The sequence below is a fragment of the Atractosteus spatula genome, chromosome 3 (assembly GCF_055471065.1).
Source record: "Atractosteus spatula isolate fAtrSpa1 chromosome 3, fAtrSpa1.hap1, whole genome shotgun sequence".
Classification (NCBI taxonomy): domain Eukaryota; kingdom Metazoa; phylum Chordata; class Actinopteri; order Semionotiformes; family Lepisosteidae; genus Atractosteus; species Atractosteus spatula.
In genome coordinates, this window is record NC_142708.1 from 69526851 (window position 1) to 69545509 (window position 18659).

The window sequence follows — 18659 nt, forward strand, 5'->3', positions numbered from 1 at the left end:
CACCATCATGTGTGACAGCTTGCTCTATTCTATCGCTTTCCTAGGAAGTTTGCTCCCAGTCAGTGCAATATAGAATTGGGGGTAAATGGAACTTTAGGAGCCCGATGGGTTGAGTTAAGTGGTGCCACTTGTAGCATTTTGGGGATTCCAAAGGTTTATCGCAGGGCACCACAGTTTCCTCATGGCCCATTGACACTAGAAACTTAAAGACAGTGAAGGGATATTGAAACCAAAGGAAGAACGAGCTAATTAACGGTATAACCACCGTGAGAAATACTGGAAGTAGCACACCAGGGGAAACCAGAAGGGAAATGAGGGGCACAGGGAATTGGGAGACTGTGACTGGTCAATATGAAGCTTAATGTCTACAGCTTACTACCTCTGAACCAGCACTGGCTTCAGCAGAAATATTTTTATGCCAAGTGCTCTCTTGTCTTAGACACATGCGGGAACTGTGGGGCTTGTGCCTTCAAGGACCGAGAACAAAAGCATCTCTTTACACAAAGAGTGGCGGGTGTGGGGAACGAGGTGGCCAGCCATGTTATCATGGTAGCAGAAGCCACCCAAGGACTTTTTCAACAAACTCTTGGATATGATTCTCAGGCCATCATATGGTACTGTATGACAGGGAAGACTGGGGCAAGAGGAGGTTCTCCACTCATCACAAATTACAGTTTTTTTATGAACGTCTTTTAAAAAAAAAACTATGCCCGTTCCATTGACTCCATGGACCCCCCTTCCATGCTAGTCCTTTCACCAAAGTTGCGATCCATTCAGCAGTGACGCAGCTCAAAATATGTGCTAGTGTGAAAGAAAGCACCATGCTGGTTCTGCACCTTCAGGAGGTTGACCGATTGGGACTCGAGCACGGTCACTCCCGAGCACCTCCAGAGCCACGCCGAGGGGAATTCCTCTACACTAAAGAGCTGGTTCTCATACAGCTGGAGGATGCAATACTGCCCAGATATCCTGGGGGGGAGACTTCAAATGTATTTTAATATTGTTAAATCTGTATTTAAATTGTAAGAGTCTTGACAGCGACGGGAAAAGACTACATACACAGAACTACCATATAACAGCATTTATAAAATCGATACACTACACAACCATTGGCCAGGAATTGCAGTAATGTACGTTTGCGTTCCCGTCGAGAAGCAAAATGCCTGTACTATATAAAAGTTTTCCTCTGGCTCTCCGTGTGTCTTTTACGTAGAGGGTGACGTAGCTAGGCGGAGTTGGGCACCTTCCAGTTAGCTCCCGGAAGCAGGAAGTGTGGACGCCATCTTGTTTGGGTCAACTCTCGCTTTTCGCCCGTATTTCAGTCCCCGTCAAGCGCCTGGGTTTAACTGCGATGCCGCAGCAGTGCGCTGCCTTTAACTGTTCGGTCAGGCGATCAGCGCGCACAAGGGACCAGGGGATAACATTTCACAGGTAATGTTGTGCGATATGGATGCTACCTTAATAAATTTTCCTCCAAAAATGCAGTTTGTCCCGCGTCGCACAGGCCCAACGACGTTCGCTGTCTAACACTAAGTTATACCCCAAAGTAGCACAAATACTAATAAAGTTAAAAGAGTATATAAATAACTCCAAATTACCTGTGGTATAACCCAGTGAAGATTAATTCGCAACTATAAAGACGTAGGAGTGCCTTTGAGGTGTCAATCTTTATTGTTTAACTTTTGATATTTAACATTGAAAGCTTTAGGATCGCATCGGGATTTGGTGTCAGATGTGTTTGATTTATGTACCTTTGTATGGTCGTTTTTTTTTTTTGGCCTGGGTTATAAATCAAGTATTAGACCAAAACGACTTGCGCATTACTAATGTACACGCCTTCCCTTCAGTTTTAAAAGTTATTTTCTAAATTTCTATATTTTTCTATGTGCCGCCGTGTTAAGAGATGTGCATTGTTTTAAAATGGTGATTTAAATTGTATTTATTACACCTCTTAATACCTTTACTGCTGTTTGTTGTCGTTACTGTGTAACTGTTTTAAACCGAAATAGCACGAACGACTAATAAATACCGTTTTAGCAACTCAGTAAACCGCTGTAAATATTTTACTTTTGTAAAACACATTTGTGTTTTTTGCCCCCACATGCTCCTAGCTTTCCGAAAGACGAGGTGCGAAAAATCCAGTGGCGCTTAGCTGTGTGCCGACAGGGTGCCGGCAGGACTCTGTGGGAGCCCACGAAAAACAGCTATTTATGCAGCAGACACTTCAGACCGGAGATGTTCGACAGAACCGGCCAGAATGTTCGCCTGAGGGAGACCGCTGTGCCCACGGAATTTGATTTCACGGATAAGACGGAGGTATGTCCTATTAAAAAGTGGGTTCTTCAGCCCTATCACCCCCTAGACCCCAAAACTGGAGCTCAGCAGGTGTGAGCCTGGCCAGTACCTGGAGGGGAGACCTCCTGGGGAGAGCTGAGGCTGCTGCTGGAAGAGGTGTTAGTGGGGCCAGTAGGGGGCGCTCACCTTGTGGTCTGTGTGGGTCCTAATGCCCCAGTATAGTGACAGGGCCATGATAGTGTAAAAAAAAGTGCTGTCATTCCGATGATTTTTAAAACCTAGGTCCTGACTCTTTGTGGTAATTACAAATCCCAGGGTGTTTCTTGAAAAGAGTAGGGGTGTTACCCCGGTGTCTTGGCCTCCTAATAATATATGAATTGGCTTCATCACTCTTTTCCTCCCCACTGGCAGCTGATGTCACACTGGTGCTGAGCGTACTGGTGCTCTCTGGCTACCGTTGCGTCATCCAGGTGGGGTTACACATTGCTGCTGGTGGAGGGGAGTCCCCAGTAACTGTAAAGAGCTTTGAGTGGAAAGCACACTATATGATTGTAAGGATCTCATCATCGGTTAACTCCCTCTTTCTAGCAAGGGAGTGGTGAGGCGAGGGCCGTGCTTGTGCACAGTGATGAGGGCTCTTGCACTCCGGTCTCTGAAACTGGTGCGGTCGCAGCTGTAGACCGGAGTGCACAGGGCAAAACGCTGCAACAACTCTCAGCTGGACAGGGGTGTCCAGTAGTGGTGAGGAATCTGCACCCGGGGACAAGCTGTGCTTCGGTTGATTGTGTGGGGTCTACAGGTTCTGGTCATCTGGGCGGACTCCTGTAGGAATAGGGAGTAAGGACTGCATACGGGTTGTCGGCTGTTTATGTAACATTGATCTGTATTGTGTGTATGTTTTTTGCAAGTCTGCAAAAAAAAGTCTGTGTGCCAACCATAGCCGCTTGGATGCAAAACAGATTTCCGAGAAACTGGACAATTAAGCATTTTCCTCTCTCAAGTCTCGGGTGAGACCCTGCTGCTGTTCCTTTGAGCGGAGTTCTGCGCCCGAATTGCTCCAACGCCCAGCTGTATAGAACGGTGAAAATGTCATTTGCTTTGGTTAAAAGCCTCAGGCGTAGAACTTGTGAAGCGGTATATGTGCCTGGTACACCACCGGGGGGCGCTGTACAATGGCAAACTGAGGATAAGTACCCTTTCTCATTGAAGCCTATGAGTGTGGTTGTGACAGGGCTCTACCACGCTTCTAAAGCGCTAAGAACATGAGCGAGGCCACTGACAAGAGGAGGCCAGACCACACATTTGGTGTTTAGTAGTAGCTAATTGATCCCTGGATCTCATTCAGGGTGTCGGCTTCAACTACACAGCTGGCCAGCTTATTCCTCACCCAGACCATTCTTGCAGCTCTGGAGCCATGTCAGTTTTCAAAACTGGGGATTGTATTTCCTTATGGTCCCATGTGTTCATTGTTCTGTGCTACCCGTTGTGTGTTGTTTTGAGCAGTGGTCAGCTGCCAGTGTCATTCTTATTTACCGTCCTGTGGCGGATTGTGCACTGTGTGGTGTTGTCTATTGTACTGTGCATGTCCCAAGGGGATGGCGAGAATAAGAATCCCAATGTACTGTACATGTACATATGGCAGATAAACTCCCTCTCCGTTCTGTTTCACTTATCTGTACAGGATGTACATTAGACCTAAATGTTTTGTACCAAGAAAGCTACTGAATCAGTTGTGTGTAACGTAACACCCCACAGCAGGGAGGTACCCTGTTTTAAACCTGTCTTCTAACTTCTTGGAATAACTGTCAGCTTTTGCCAATACATTCGAGGAGTGATGGATTCCCTGTGTGTGTTGCATCACATAATCCCATTTCTGTTGCCACAGTACGGTTCTGTACAAAGATGCCAACAAGAAGACTGTGACCCCCTGTTATTGTACTTAAGAGCTGTAGTGTGTTGAAATCAGCACAGCGTATGCTGATGGCTTTCTGAGTTCTGAAGCAGCACCCCCACTGTGATCAGTGCCTTTAAGTGGCGGGCTTGTTTGTTTAAACCACAGGTTTACCTGTTCCTGCGCTCCGCCCCCTGCTTCAGAAGCGCCCAGTTTCTATGTGTATGATTCCCTACAGCACCTGCAGTTAAAAATACATCCCAGGTCTTTGATTGAAATGTTTGAGAGAACAAGGCTGATGCAAAATCCAGAAGGGAGGGTATTTGTCTGAAGAAATTCTATTATTGACCATCTTCAGTATGGAGTGTGTCCAATTTACCAGTTTGACAAACAGTATTAATTGACGAGGTGGGCAGTATAAAATCAGAATGTGGTGAAATTCACTGGGGGGAAAAAAAAGAAAATACAATAAAAGGATTGTCATCATGTTATAAAGTAGGATTTGCTCACGTGTTAGTAGAGGTCTAATACTGCAGTTTGCACTGTCATCGCTTTCAGTGCCGGGTATTAACATTGCTTTGTCTATATGTAATCCACCCCAATCCCTATAGACAGCGCTGCATCAAGTGCATTTTTACCACCCTGGTCTGCACACTACGTCATTTTTACGCGCGGGGACAGTCGCCATCTTGTCTAGGTATTGGGGAATCTGTGACTGTGTTATTGTGGTTGTTCTTTTATGTATAGTTATCTTAGAACAGGTGGCGACTCGTCTAGTGAAATGCAAAACCGTTTTTGTTTTCTAATATGCAAGTAAAAGTATTTTACGGTAAGTGTCGCGCTATAAAAACAAGAACACCACCTTTTCCAACTGAGACTGCTGCTGTAAATCAATTGTTTTGCATAAATTGGATACGCTTTTCTCTTTCCCCTTCATAGCGTTCATATTATACGACATGCCCGTCTATTGCGCTGCTATAAATTGCTCAGAACTCCGCAATGAAGACACGTTGAGGAGGGGAATCAGCTTCCACGGGTAACGGAGAAATAAACTAATATGAGCTATGAACTTGCTCCGTGGTCGTACGTGCATGCTTTTAGACAATGAATATCGCTTAAAGCATCAATTCAGCAACCAATGTTTTTGCGTGCTGTACAGATAGATTAAATATGTAAACGTTTTGTCCTGAAGGTGTATCAAGTGCATGTTGAGAATTATTGGGGAAGGAAATTTTCAAGACTTTTAAAACCGTGAAGTTTAAAACCGGTGTAATGTTCGGTTTTGACGTGAAATGTTTTGTCGTAATATTCAGTTTTCCAAAGAATCGGTTGAGAAGAAATCAGTGGAGACTTGCAGTTCTACGGCAGACCACCGATAACAAACTTTGGGAGCCCACGAAATTTAGCGTTTTGTGCAGCAAACATTTCAGAGAGGAAATGTTTGACCGAACTGGGCAAACAGTTCGCCTGAGGGATCACGCTGTGCCTACGGAATTTGTCTTCGGAGTTAGGAAGGTAGGTGTTGTGTTAAACCCCTTCTCCTTATGCGCTTGTGGACTTGGCTCAAGTGTTTTCAACGACAGTTAAAAGGCGGAGCGATTGCATGTCCGTCATATTTGTTGTGGTATCCGATTACGTCACACCCTGTCTTAGAATGAGGTCGGCCATCTTTCGCCGGTGATAAAAGTATAGTTTCTGTTAGGAAAGGTGCGTATTATTTGTATTTTATCAACAAGACTGGACAAATGCTTCATTATTGTATATACCTTAGGAATGTTGCTTTAAGCTAGCAGATGTTAGTTTTATCGGATACAGACGGATTAAACGCTTGACTTTTAGAGCGATGCAGTGCCTTGAGAAAGTCCACACACCCTTTCCAAAGTAACACATTTTGTGGTCTTAACAGCCTTAAATAAGGACGCTTTAAATCCGAATTTTCTACCTCTGTTTACACATTGTAACGAACAGCCATGTCAGTGACAAACACATGCTCGTTTCTGAAACGTGATTACAAATACAAAACCCTGAAAAATGGCCTGGATGAGTGCAACACCCCTTAGTGACAGTAGTTGTATATTGGCTTTGGTGTAACCAGTTGCTTTCCAGATCGTACAGCAAGCTAATCAGCCCCCTCCTGTGTTCAACTGTTGTAAGTCTGGCGATTTTAGAATAAACTCATCCGTTCCTGCAGGCCTGCTCTGCTAGATAGCTCATCTCGGGTGAAGATTCGGCTCTGGGCAACAAGGAGCTGTTCAAACACCTCTGGGATAAAGCTGTGGGTTTGACTTATATGTACATAAAAGGAAAATAAATTCGGACTTAAGGAGTCTTCATTTCAGGCTGTTAGGCCACAAAATGTTACTTTGGAAAGGGTGTGCAAAGTTCTTTAGGCACTGTAAGTTTTAGAGGTTTTAAAATACATCGTGGACTGTATGTATCCTTCACTGAAATACAGTTTATGGAATTTAAATGATCAATTTAAAGCACAGGACTTGTCGATGTGTGTAGATACGAGAGAGATATGTCACTGTTCTGTTGATGTTTTGTATCAACATGGAAAGGGCTTTCCTGCTTGCTGGACTCGCCAATGTGACTGACGATTTTCATATGGTAGTTTTGTTTTCATGAGAATATTAATGTGTTTCTGCATGTCCTCAATTCAATTCAAGCTAAATTGTCCCCCAGGGGATTTTTTTTTTTACGGCACAGTTAAACACAACACAGTGACAAATAAACATCATCAAAAGGGAAGAGAATACAGTAGTGTCATAGGAGAAAAGCAACAACAGACAAGGTAGTTACTTTGCATTGTTTAAGAGTGTGATTGCAGTGGGGATGAAAGATTTCCTGCATCTGTTGGTTTTACACCTGGGGGCACAGAGGCGTCTCCCAGATGGGAGGAGTGTGAATTCGCAATGAAGGGGGTGAGACACACACTCCCTGATGCTTTTGGCTTTCTTAGTCACCCTCTGTTTGTAAAGGGTGCTTAAGTTGATTTTCTAAAGCTTGAATTGAATATCCTCTGACCTCAAAACCTTAAGTGCTCAATTTCTGAGAAATGTTCAATAATGTAATTGGATTATTTTCTTCACTTGGGGTCTACAGTTTTTCAGTTTCTGTACTGTGTCCAGGAATGGGGCGTGGGAGGGTAGATTGGGCGTGCTTAAAAGGGTGATGTGATCAAAACAGCGCACCAAAGAGCAATGTAATTGGCTCCACATGCAAGAGAGCTCAAGAGTCAGGGGTGTGGTTGAGGTATATAGGGGAGATGCATTCCCATGTCGCCTGGCAGAGGCCACAAGAGGGCGCTACCTGCCAAAGGTGTACTTCTGATGTGGGGAAAAATCCAGGAAGTGTTTTGGACAAGGATCCAAACACCTCTCATTTAAAAGACCCTGCAACTGGTTAAAGTCAGGGAGGGAGTCTTTTGTTCATGAAGAGATCAAAAGGCCCAGATCAAAGTCCCTGCAAGATTTAGGCATTGCCATAAAACAGACAACTGGGGAAGTTTTATTTGACTTCTTTCCCTGACATTCTCATGTTTGCCGTCTCTTTGAATGGGGGCTCTGCTGTTCTGTTCCAGGGGTCTGCTGAGGACGAGTCCAGCCTGGACATGCCTTCCAGCTGTGTCGCCGTCAACTGCTCCGAGGAGAGAAGCCAAGACACCTTGAACAGGGGCATCACTTTCCACAGGTACGGAGCTGCACTCTGGTGTCGGCTCTGATAATCCAAATGGGGGGGAAAAATGCTCAGTCTTAAAGGTGTTGGACCTCACCTGACATATCATTCGAGCAGGCTTGCGTCTGTTTGAAGTTCAACTCCTTAGAGTCGACCATTGTAAAGGGATATTTGTAAAGAAGATAGTTGTGTATTCGCCTCTTTCCCGGAACTAGCAAAGGGAATGCATGATGGAGCCGTGTAGTGAAGTCCAAGTAGGAAAAAAAAACACTTCCATTATTAGTGGAAATGCCAGTTCTTATAGCAGGGGTGGACAAGCTATGGACCGAGGACCATATGTGGCAGGTTGGGAAGTTTTATTCGTGCCCATGTCACATTTCAGAATATAGGGAAAGTAGGGAGCTGCGTCAGCATGCGTAGGCTGCAAAGGAACAAGTAAAGGTTTATTCCATGCTGAAAAAGAGAAGAAAGGAAACGCACTGTTTTGGCTGTGGAGCCTTCTTCGGGTGTGAAGAAGTCATTTCAGAATGGTCAGCCTGTAATATTTTTTTATTTCAGTACATGAGCACTAGATGGCGCATTACAAACACATGCCAGCCTTTTCTCACTCAGATTCAGACTTGCACTCCTTCTCCACTTAATTGTCAGATAACCAAACTAAGTTAGCATCACAGGAATTGCAATTAGAGCTTATTGATCTCCAGTGCATCACTGGCTTTAAGGAAAAGATCATTTCTGTCAAAATGGATGAAAGTTATTGAATGCGACAAGGTTTCCAGACATCTGACTGGCACCACAGAATATGCTGGTGTCTCTACCTTTGTACATTAAGCATGCTGAAGATCAACAAGTCCCATCACGGAGCCCAGCTTACTAATGAGTACTTGAGCTCTGTACTGCGGGTTTCTGCTTCAGAAATAACGTCAGGCTTTGATTTCTGTGTAAAGAGGGCTGACCAGCTGCACTGTTCCTTTTATTCAAGCATGTTGGTTCCATTATATTTAGGCAACAGATTTGCATTTCATTTTGACTCTGAATACTTCGATTTTTTGTTTTAAAAGATGTGGTAGTGTATCTATTAACTAGTATTAGAGGCCCAGCTTTCAATTTCTAAAACTTAGTTTTGGCGCAGAATTTGACAGAATTTTGTGATTCTTGTCCTTTCTGTTCAGGGGAGAGAAAGATACGCTTATCAGATTTAGAATGTGGAACTAGCTGCCATGTCATGTGGTTGATACCGATTTCCCTGGGATGCTTCAGGAAATTTGCTGGGTGGGACCCTCGGTTTTCCACATCATGGCTGAGTAGCCGCGCAAACCTCACGGGACAGGACGGAGCTGCTCCCGCTGGGGGTCTTCACGTTCTCGCTGGTGTCTCCTAGGTTTCCCAAGGACCCGGTGCGCCGGAAGCAGTGGCGGGCGGCCATTCGGCGGCAGACGCCCGACAAGAGGCTGTGGGAGCCGACCAAGAGCAGCGTGATCTGCAGCAAGCACTTCACCCCGGACACGTTCGACCGCACCGGCCAGACGGTCCGTCTCCGCGCCGCCGCCGTGCCCACCCTCTTCGACTTCGCCAGCAAGAGGAAGGTAACGTCCCTGGGCCACACCCGGCGGCGCCAGGCTGCCAGGCGGCTCAAACCAGTAAAGGCTTTTGACCTTTGGTCAAGAGCTTGAACTCTGTGACCCTGGTGTTGCGCAGCATAGGAATTTAGATTTTTTTATCATTTTGTTTTGGGATGACTCCAGCGCTGGGTTTGATGCCTCTGTACCATGAGATCTTTAATGACCACATTGCTGATTTAACATACCATCTGTTGATCCACCGATACAATCTGCCATCTAGTCCCGGAGGTTTGATTAAGATCGGCTACAGGGGTGCCACCACAAGCAGTTTATCTTCAGGTGTCGAGAGGCCCCAAATTAACACTGCCTCCCGACCCTCCCTCTTTTTTACGTCCCACGTTGTGCCTGTCCCGTGCCCCTGGGGTCCAGACGGTTACTGAGACCGTTTGTAGTTTTCTTCGTGGCTGTCGGGACGCTGGGTTTGGGGATAATGAGCCGCCCTTTGTGCTCTTTCGTCAGCGAGGCGAAGAGGGCGAGGAAGAGCAGCAGGACGGGAAGGAGGAGCAGCCGAGGTGCCGTTGCAGGGGCCGACGGAGGAGACAACAGCCGAGAGGTGCGAAGACCCCAGCTCCAAGCACGCCAGGTACCGGCCCCCTTTCCCGTTCGACGTCGGGTCGCCCTTTCCTCCCTGCTCACGCGTCCTCCCCTCCCTCCCTCCTGTCCCAGACGGCGCCTCCAGTATAGGAGACCTGGTTCTGGCCGCGGAGCTGATGGAGGTGGTCACCGACACGGTGCGGGCGGTGCAGCTGGGCATCCGGGTCCAGCGCGGCTTCGAGAACGACCACGGCAACTACTCGCTGCCCACCGACCCGGCTGTGCTCAGCAGCCTGGTCCGCACCCTGGCGCAGGACCAGCACCGGCAGGAGCAGGCGCTGCTCAACCTGAAGGTGGCGATGGAGAACAGGGACAAGCTCTTCCAGAAGAAGAAGGTATGGTGCCTCGGAAAACTGCTCCTCCAGAGAATCCCCGGCTCTTCTTCTTTTCCTTTCAGCTCGCTGTTCTGGAATATCCCTCTCTTAAGGTAGAACAAATATATTCCCGGGCTTGAAGCATTTTACTGCGCCGTCTGCTGATATTGCTTTTGAGCTAAGCGTTTTGAGATGACCTTTAAGAGCTCTATATAAAATAAAAGTTTTTTATTATTATTATTAAATCACTGATACAGGTACCTTATCCTGGAGAGCTGCTGAAAACGGTCTTCCCTTAATGACTTGATTTGCATCAGTTGTTCATTTCATGGGTTTTGATTATCAGTTCGCAGGCTTTTATTAATTGACAATTATAAGATACCAATCCAGCTTGGTGGACTGTGGCTCTCCGGGGCCTGGGGCAAATATCTCGGGTTTAAAGGAACTTTTTAGTCTTCTAATGAGAAGAACTGCCAAGGGAAACATGGCTCAAGTGCTTAAAATCCTTAGACTGAAGACGTCAAGCCCACGGCAGTAGAATTCAGGATCGGCACTAACCAGAGGGCACTTGTGTAAAATAAGAATGGGGACAGGAGGCACCTTTTCATTTAAAGCTTTGTAGGAGATGGGAACGGAATACCCAGTCTTGTTGTCTACCTGGTACCATGGCTTACCTCAAACATCTGGGAGAGATTAATTTGCTATAAACAGCAACACAAACGATCACGGTGGCCCAAATGGCCTCATCTCGCTCTTAAGGACTCTAAGCAGTTGAGGCTCTTTAATCCATTTCATTTGCATTCTTTGTTCAGCCTTGTTAACCTGTCTCTCCTCTCAGCTTTTAAAAGGTCAATATCTGATCAATATCCAGACCAATATCTGGACATGGGATGCAGCTCTTATTTCCCTCACCTGAATAGGGGTGTCATGTCAAGGGTGAGCCCTTGATGGTGGTACGGGATATTAGCTAATTGCTGAGCCCACCCAGCTTTTTCACAACAGATCTCCTGAAGCAGGTTTAGTTCTGTCAGAGGGAGACGTTAGTTGTAGTTAAGTGATCAGTTGGAGTGAAAACCAGAAGCCATGGAGGGCTCCTCTAAACCCAGGACTAGGGGTGTCCAGTTCTGTTCAGAGGGCAGCTGTGTGTTCAGGTTTCGTAGATCAATTTAAAGCAGTTGAGACAATAATAAGCTGATGTGGTCCATTAAGAACGTGGAATGAAAACCTGCAGACACCTCCAGGATCATTGTCGGATAACTGAACATTTCTTAGATAACTAATTCGGTGTCTCCCGAGCTTTCTGGGCACGCTGATTTCAGCTGAGCCGAGATGAAAGCGGCCGCTCGAGTAGTAAAGCAGCCCTTCCTGCTGTGATGATGCAGAAGCAGTGGGAGTGGGAGCTGCACATGGCGACGGCGGCCCGCGACGCGCGGATCGAGACCCTGGAGGACCAGCTGGCCCAGCTGCGGGCCGAGGGGGCGGCCACCCAGCGCGAGCTGCGCCAGGCCCGGGCGGAGGCCACCGCCAGCGCGGAAGCCATGCTGAGCCTGGGCACCCAGCTGCGGGAGCGCCGCCACCGGAGCCAGGTGGGCACGCTGTCGGCCTGCGCCCTCCGCGACAGCCCCAAGTGGCTGCGCTTCTACACCGGCTTCGACAGCTACGCCCGCTTCCTCGCCTTCCTGCACTTCCTGCAGAGCGGGGACGGCTCGGGGCTCTGCTGGCAGCAGCCCTGCCTCCCCGAGGAAGGGGGAGGGCAGGGAGCCGGAGCGGGAGCCCCCGAGGGCTACCTGGAGGTCACGACCCCAGCTTCTGAATGCAACAACTTCAGTGGTGTTCTAACGCAGGTAGGGACTTGGGTAGAGGGTGGCGGTACAGTTCTATATTGTGTCTGAACCTGACCCCTTTTAGCTTCAACCATGTTTTTCATGTTTGGTGGATAGATGCATTCCCACACCTAGTTTTAAAGCTACTATAACGTTTTCCTATCAGCAAAGCCTAGGAATAAAAACCGTGTCGGTATGTGCAATTGCATCGTGAGATGCATTATTGTACTCTGCTCTCCACCGTCCTTCGCCTATCGCAAGCTCATCATAGCACAGGAGAGGTCTGAGTCTTTGGCTTTGCGACCTAGAAATGTTTCTCTTTAGATGTTTTAATGCCTCATTTCTTCCACCTGTATTTAACATGGTGCCTACAGATCCGCTAAAAGTTCCCTACCTAAGCACTGACATTTCTTTAGGCCCCGAGTTCTGAAGAAAGCTTTGAAGATGCTGACCGTGCTTGTTGTAACAGGATTCTGTCTCCTTTGAGTTTTTATGAAGTTTAATGTTTAATGTTCTCGCATCCTTTATGTCCCCAGGTCTTGTGCCTTTCACTTTAGCTCCACAACTGACTTAAAGGCTATAGCTTAAGTTTTTGCATCTGCATTCAGTTTTGCGGACATGTGTGGGTTCTTCATCTTCACATGCTCAGCCAGCAACTGTGCTCAGCAGGAGCAGAGGTTTGGATCCGAGTGTGCTCTGACGTTAGCCAGCTCGTACCCACTTTCCCCAAGCAACGGCACCACGATTGGCCAAGGCGTCCTGTGCTCAAGGCCTGCTGGGCGCCCTCGCTGATGTGGTCTGATGCAGCTGTACGTGCGTGCAGCAGTGTGAAAAATGGTGGACGTGTCCTTCTGCAGGAACCAAGTGCTCAGTGCCTTGCCCTATGGAGGCCTGCCAAACTTTTGTTTTTCTCTGCAGTTATGATCTAGCTGAAGCAGACTAATGACTAAGGCCCTTTTACAGAAGAAAATAAAAGCGAGTATCGTGACAGAAGGAAAAATAGCTGGGGATCATGCGGAGAACAAGTGCACAGCGCAATAAGGAAGAAAGATAGCCACTGATTGCAGATATAAATCATCAGTATCTCTGGCACCATGGTATATAGCCAGCTGCACACTTTTTGTTCCAACTACTTTGATGGGCAATACTGTTGTCTAATCTGATTACAGGGCACGTTGCAGCCGTTTTCAAAGTTAGGTGATGGTTTGGGGATTTGCGAGTATTTTTTGTATAAGCGCATCAGGTAGTGCTGAGCACGTCAGTCCCATTCTTGCGCAGGTCATTTGTGCAAGATGAAAACAGGAAATGGCTTTAGTTTTCAATTAGTTTATTGATTCAAAGATCCAGTCTAGCCATTTCGCAAAAGATCCAAGATTATGCTTGGACAATAAGCATGTATTGGTAAAAAATGACAATATTAAGTCCCTTAATAGGCATTAGGCCGCCACATGCGACCAGTACACCTGTATAACTGGAAGCAGCGTCCTCCTTTTTTTAAGGGTACTGTGCTTAACGGCTGCACGATCTGTGAATTCCATCCTATGCCTGTTTGGCATTAACAGTTTTTGATGATCGGCATCCATCTCGTACACCTGGCCTTAAAGCAGCAGCAATTTTAAACCCTGTCCTTTATTGAAGAGTAAAAACCGAACAGGATCAATGTGAGACATAATCGCGATGAGGCCCGTTCCAGAAACGGGGCGGGATCTCGCCGCAGGGGGCGTGCCCCCCCAGCCCGGGCGCCTGACGGCTGCCCGCCTCTCCGTCTCTCCAGGTCTCGGAAGCGGAGGCGCCGGCGGATGTCTGGACGGCAGCCGGGGCGTCGCAGGCGGACGGCGAAGGGGAGGCGAGGGAGCCGCCGCCCAGGACAGAAGGGGGCGCTCCCAACCTGCTGAGCGCCGAGGACCAGCTGCTGCTGGTGCTGGCCCGGCTCCGGCTGGGCCTGCTGCTCCAGGACCTGGCCTTCCGCTTTCGGGTGGCGGAGTCCACGGTCTCGCGGATCTGGGTGCACTGGATGGAGCTGATGCAGAAACGGCTGCAGCAGGTGAGCCCAGAGAGAAGTCTACAGCCCCGTCTTGATTTCTGAAACGGCGCCCGAATCGGATCTTTTCACTTCAGCTGTTCGGGCCTGTGGGGAGCCAGTGATGTGAGCTCCTGCTGTGCTTTTACTCCGGCTATCGATGCGTTATAACTAACAACAGCAACTTTTATTTATAAAGCGCCCTTCCAAACCTCAAAAACACTGGGATAAAGAAAAAAGACAAAAAAATACAATTAAACGTAAGAGCAGAAAACAAATTAAATTTATGTTTCTAGAGATTGAACGTAGGACAATCCAACGCAGACTTTGGTGAAAAGGAAAGTTATAAGTTGGGGTTTGAACAGAGTTGAAGAGCTTGTCTCTTGTAGAGGAGGATGGAAGGTTATCTGACACACTGGAGCGGCAACAGTAAGGGCTCGGTCCCCAGAAGTGTGAGGTTTAGTCCTAGCTACAGTGAGCAGTGGACCAGCCCCAGCTGAACGGAGCCTACGGGATTTAAGTCTAACGAGTTTCCAATAATCCTTTCCAGATCCCAGTGAAGTGCAGCCAGCGCTATATTAGCTTTTTCCGGCCCAAGCACACCCTCATCCTTGGGGACGGCCTGACCCTCACCGTGCTGGAGTGCGCCGACCTCCTCTTCGAGGTGCCCTCTCGAGACCGCCAGCGAGGCGGCGGCTCGGACAGGGCGGGCGAGGGCCCCCCGGACCTGGTGTCCCAGCCTTACCGCGCCCTGTGCCCGCGCTGCGGCTGCGTCCTGGCCTCCCCGTCTGGTTACCTGGGCTTTGCCAGCGCCGTGCGGCTGGAGGAGTGGGAGGCGCTGGGCGCCGAGGACCTCCTGCCCAGCCAGGCCCTGCCGCCCTACCTGTTTGACGAGGCCCCGGCGCCCGCCCTGCCCCCCGGCCGGCCGTCCCGCGAGGTGCTCAGCGTGCGCAGCCTGACGGACAAGGCCCTGAACTTCCGCTACCTGAGGGCCGTGCACCCGCTGAGCACGGCCGCCCAGCTGGACCGCGCCTGGGAGGTCTGCTGCTACCTGGCCTGCCTGTTGCACGAGCCCATGGGCCTGAGATAGGCGGGAGGGGAGGAAAGAGCAGGGAGCTGCGGTCCTGCTTGGGCTCAGTTCTGCAGGAGTCTGTGGGCCCGAGATCTCGAGAGAGAGAGGGGGAGCCGCCAGGAAGGGCCTGTCTGCTCTCCCAGCAGATGGAAGAAGAGAGCCGAGAGCACAGTAGAAGCGCAAAAGGCACCGGTCTCTCTGTAAGAGGGAGAGCAGGGCCTCCTGAATGGTCCACCCACAGGATCTCTTCACCAGCTGCTTCAGGGCCGGAGGAAGAGGAACTTCTCAAAGCCCGAAACCATACGGGTCCCGGGCCGCGCTCTGCCCCAGCAATGCTATAGCTCAGAATTTATTCCAATCCAGGGCTCTATTTTCTGCTGTGATTGTACAAAACTAGATTAGCGTTTTGTACAAAAGAGCTCTGCTGCTGGAGGTAAACAGAGATGGAGTGTTTTTTTTTTTTTCCCCATCGGTATGCCGTTTTCATTTGTGTGGCTTTTGTCCTCTTTCCTGGGGAACATTTTCTTAAGAAAAAAAATGCGTCACTTTATTTTCCCAGTTACCTTGCCCAGTGTGTGAAAGGCTTTTTGTTATGATCGGTTTTTTTCAGAGAAGACCTTTGGCCCCAATGTGTTATGTTGAGGAGAGATGCATCCATTTTTTTTGTGAGCATTTCCTTGAATCTCCCTTTATAGCCGTGCGGTTTACAATCGCCAGTGTGCTTCGTGCCCGGGCAGAATGAGGACAGGCGGGCACGCCGCTCTGCACCACTCATCTCCCATCGCGCCGTGGGCTCGGCCCGGCTCGGCCCTGCCCGGCGCCAGCCGGAGTGGGGGCGGTCGGCGAAGAGAGAATCTCTCAATGTGGAGGAGTCGAGTGCCAGTTTGTCGGTGCTCACGCTCCACTTCGAAACGGGACCCCCCTGCTTGTTCAAGCTCATCCAGCTTCATCTGTTGCAAGTTCATGTCCTCGTGTGAAAGGGGCGGTCACTTTTTATTATCCTTTGTTATCCTTAAATGTTAATCAGCTTCTTCGAAAATGTGTGGCGAAGAGTGAAAGTGGAGGATGGTGTGTAGAATGTATGAGCAGTGCCCCCAGGGGTGCTTCAGGACTGTGTAATCTGTGATCCTTGTACTGTGTAAGCCTTTCACTTGCCAAAGAGGTGTTCAGTTAATGTTGTAACTCAGTCTGAGTACATGCAGAGTCTCTTGTCTGCAGTTCTACACGGAATTCCCTGGTACTGGCTGTGTTTGAAGTGTGTTAAGCAAAAACTCAAGCCATCCTCACTTAAAGTGTGGTGGGTGTGCGTGAGGCACGTTAAACCAAAGGTCCACAAAAGTGGAGTCATTGAGAAATGACTGTACCGGTTTTTAGGACTTTTTGTAAAAACATGTTTGAAGAGCTGGATTTCGGTCCTAAATACACTCAGCCACCACGCTTCAGATTCTAGGAGCAATCCTCCCACCGAAACGTTTCAGCTCATGGTTTTATAATGGAAGATCAGTCAAAATAAAGGTCGTAGTGGTTTGAGTTCGTCTCTGGCTCAGGATTTGAATCCAAATGTACACAAAGGTTGCGGGATGTGAAGGTGGTTTGGGCTCAGCACTCCTGACCAGAAGCCTGCTGTCCAGTTTGAGTTGCTTGTAGTTGTGGAAGAATAGAACCATCTGAGTCTCACCGGCACTGACTGTTCCCCAGACAGGACTGCTGGACCCAGCTTTCTGTGTTTTTCTTACTTTCTCTAGCGCTTGGCCTGGCACTGTTGTAGAAGAGTGTGGTTTTCCTGGATCCTACAGCTTTATGTTGTAACAGCTTGTAATCTCAAGAAACGCAGCAATAAATCACATCCACCAGATTGTTTTCACAGAGCAGTCAGTCACAAGGCCGTGCTTGTGTCTCGATCACACATAAAAACTTACCTGACACTTATTACAAAGAATGAAGTTTTCCAGTAAAAGTTACGTTTTTGTGTGTGATGGGGTCCTAGTAACTTACCATCTTCTGCTGCTATACTGCTGAAGGTCCAATGGCCTCTGCTACTATGTGTACTAAAGATTGTGTGACTGCTGGTTATTACTTTGTTTCCACTCTTTACCACCTTGCATTCTAAGTGCTGGTTTACGGATCACCTCATGTCACCGAAAGGCGCAGAACATGTTGCTCAGCGGTACAGCGTGGTACAGTCCCTGGTGTTGTCTCATGCTCAGTATAGGGCTCATCTTTTCTTTAGAGTCAGTATGGCCCCAGTTTCCATAAAAGGATCTGACAGCAAAGAGCTTCAGGACTGAGGATGTGGCTTTTGTGGTAGAGCTCAGGCTCGGCCCGTACGAGGTTCTGGGTTCAGTCCTTGGCATTCAGGGGAGTTATGCTTAAGTGGCAGGCTCGTGTTTTCTCTTGATTCGGTCACACCTGTCTTCTAAAGGGGCCTGGAAGGGGTAGGTGATGGGCAGATGGGTTACCCCAGTGTCCAGGTAATGCACCCTCTCAAGGCATCTGAACAAGCCATATCCCTGACTGTAGAGAAAACATGACCCATGAATGCACCGTAAGATACTAAAGCTTGAATCCAAGACCTCATAGCCCAGAACAGAAACACTGGCTGTGACCATTTGGTGACGAGCTGAAATCTGATCAGAATAGACTGGATACATGGAGTGGTATGGAGAGAGAGAAGGAAGACCATGCTGGCTGTACATGAGCTGTTAAGAACTAACATCGTAAGAAGTGGTGTAGATTTTTTGAGCAAATTAAAAGCATGTGAAATGAGAAATTGAGAGCTGAATTTATATTCAGTGTGGCAGCCTGAGGGCTTGGCCACATTTCCCAGGTTTGTAGCTGAATTCTGCAATACACTCTGTATCTTTCCCAGTGCTGCGATGGTGGACAAGCGTGGAACGCCAAGCCCTTTTCTGGTATCCACACAGGCAAAAAAGATCCAGGTTCCCCGAAATGATGGCCGAGCTCGTCCTCTGCCAAGAACTTCAGGGAAAGTTTCCTAAAGAACTCGGGAAGGGTGAAGCCGACGGGTGTCGGCGACTCGCAGGTTTCAAACCCGTTGCCAAGGTTTCATGGAGCCGTCACCAAGGGATTCTCGCACACAGTCTGGGGTGCCACATTCGGAAGACGAGTACCCGGAAGCGGAATATAATTACTTCCAAAAAAATCGGTGGCCACAATTCTCCACATCACAAAATTCTGAATTTCTATTTGTCAAACGAATGCAGGTAAGTGTTAAAGACAAAAATAATAATAATAATAAACTTTATTTTATACAGCGCCTTTAAAGGTGGCTTCTCAAAGCGCTTTACAGAATATAACAATAAATAAGAAGAATACACAAGATAAAACAC

At 48.1% G+C, this 18659-nt stretch overlaps 1 protein-coding gene across 5 annotated transcripts; it reads left to right on the forward strand.

Moving 5' to 3' along the window:
- The first annotated feature begins 1254 nt into the window (after positions 1 to 1254).
- Positions 1255 to 16841, forward strand: LOC148838509 (uncharacterized). Of its 5 annotated transcripts, XM_088911855.1 has the most exons (10): positions 4888 to 5015; positions 5126 to 5222; positions 5500 to 5701; positions 7770 to 7879; positions 9246 to 9450; positions 9946 to 10069; positions 10153 to 10415; positions 11777 to 12238; positions 13992 to 14261; positions 14788 to 16841. In XM_088911855.1, exons 1-10 carry the CDS (start codon positions 4994 to 4996, stop codon positions 15325 to 15327), a joined length of 2295 nt encoding a protein of 764 aa, XP_088767981.1. In that variant the 5' UTR covers positions 4888 to 4993; the 3' UTR covers positions 15328 to 16841. The 5 variants fall into 5 exon arrangements, with proteins under 5 accessions (XP_088767983.1, XP_088767984.1, XP_088767986.1 ...); XM_088911857.1 differs by lacking the exons at positions 4888 to 5015; positions 5126 to 5222; positions 5500 to 5701 and adding exons at positions 1255 to 1431; positions 2112 to 2316; XM_088911858.1 differs by lacking the exons at positions 4888 to 5015; positions 5126 to 5222; positions 5500 to 5701 and adding exons at positions 1255 to 1431; positions 2112 to 2316 and having other exon boundaries at positions 11780 to 12238.
- Positions 16842 to 18659: the final 1818 nt, after the last annotated feature.

Excerpts from the sequence above, each read along its gene's own strand:
- LOC148838509 (XM_088911855.1), top strand. The coding sequence starts at position 4,994 with ATGCAAGTAAAAGTATTTTACG. Across the intron at positions 10,070-10,152 it reads CCCAGCTCCAAGCACGCCAG|ACGGCGCCTCCAGTATAGGA; the intron begins GTACCGGCCCCC and ends CTCCTGTCCCAG. Across the intron at positions 12,239-13,991 it reads TCAGTGGTGTTCTAACGCAG|GTCTCGGAAGCGGAGGCGCC; the intron begins GTAGGGACTTGG and ends CCGTCTCTCCAG.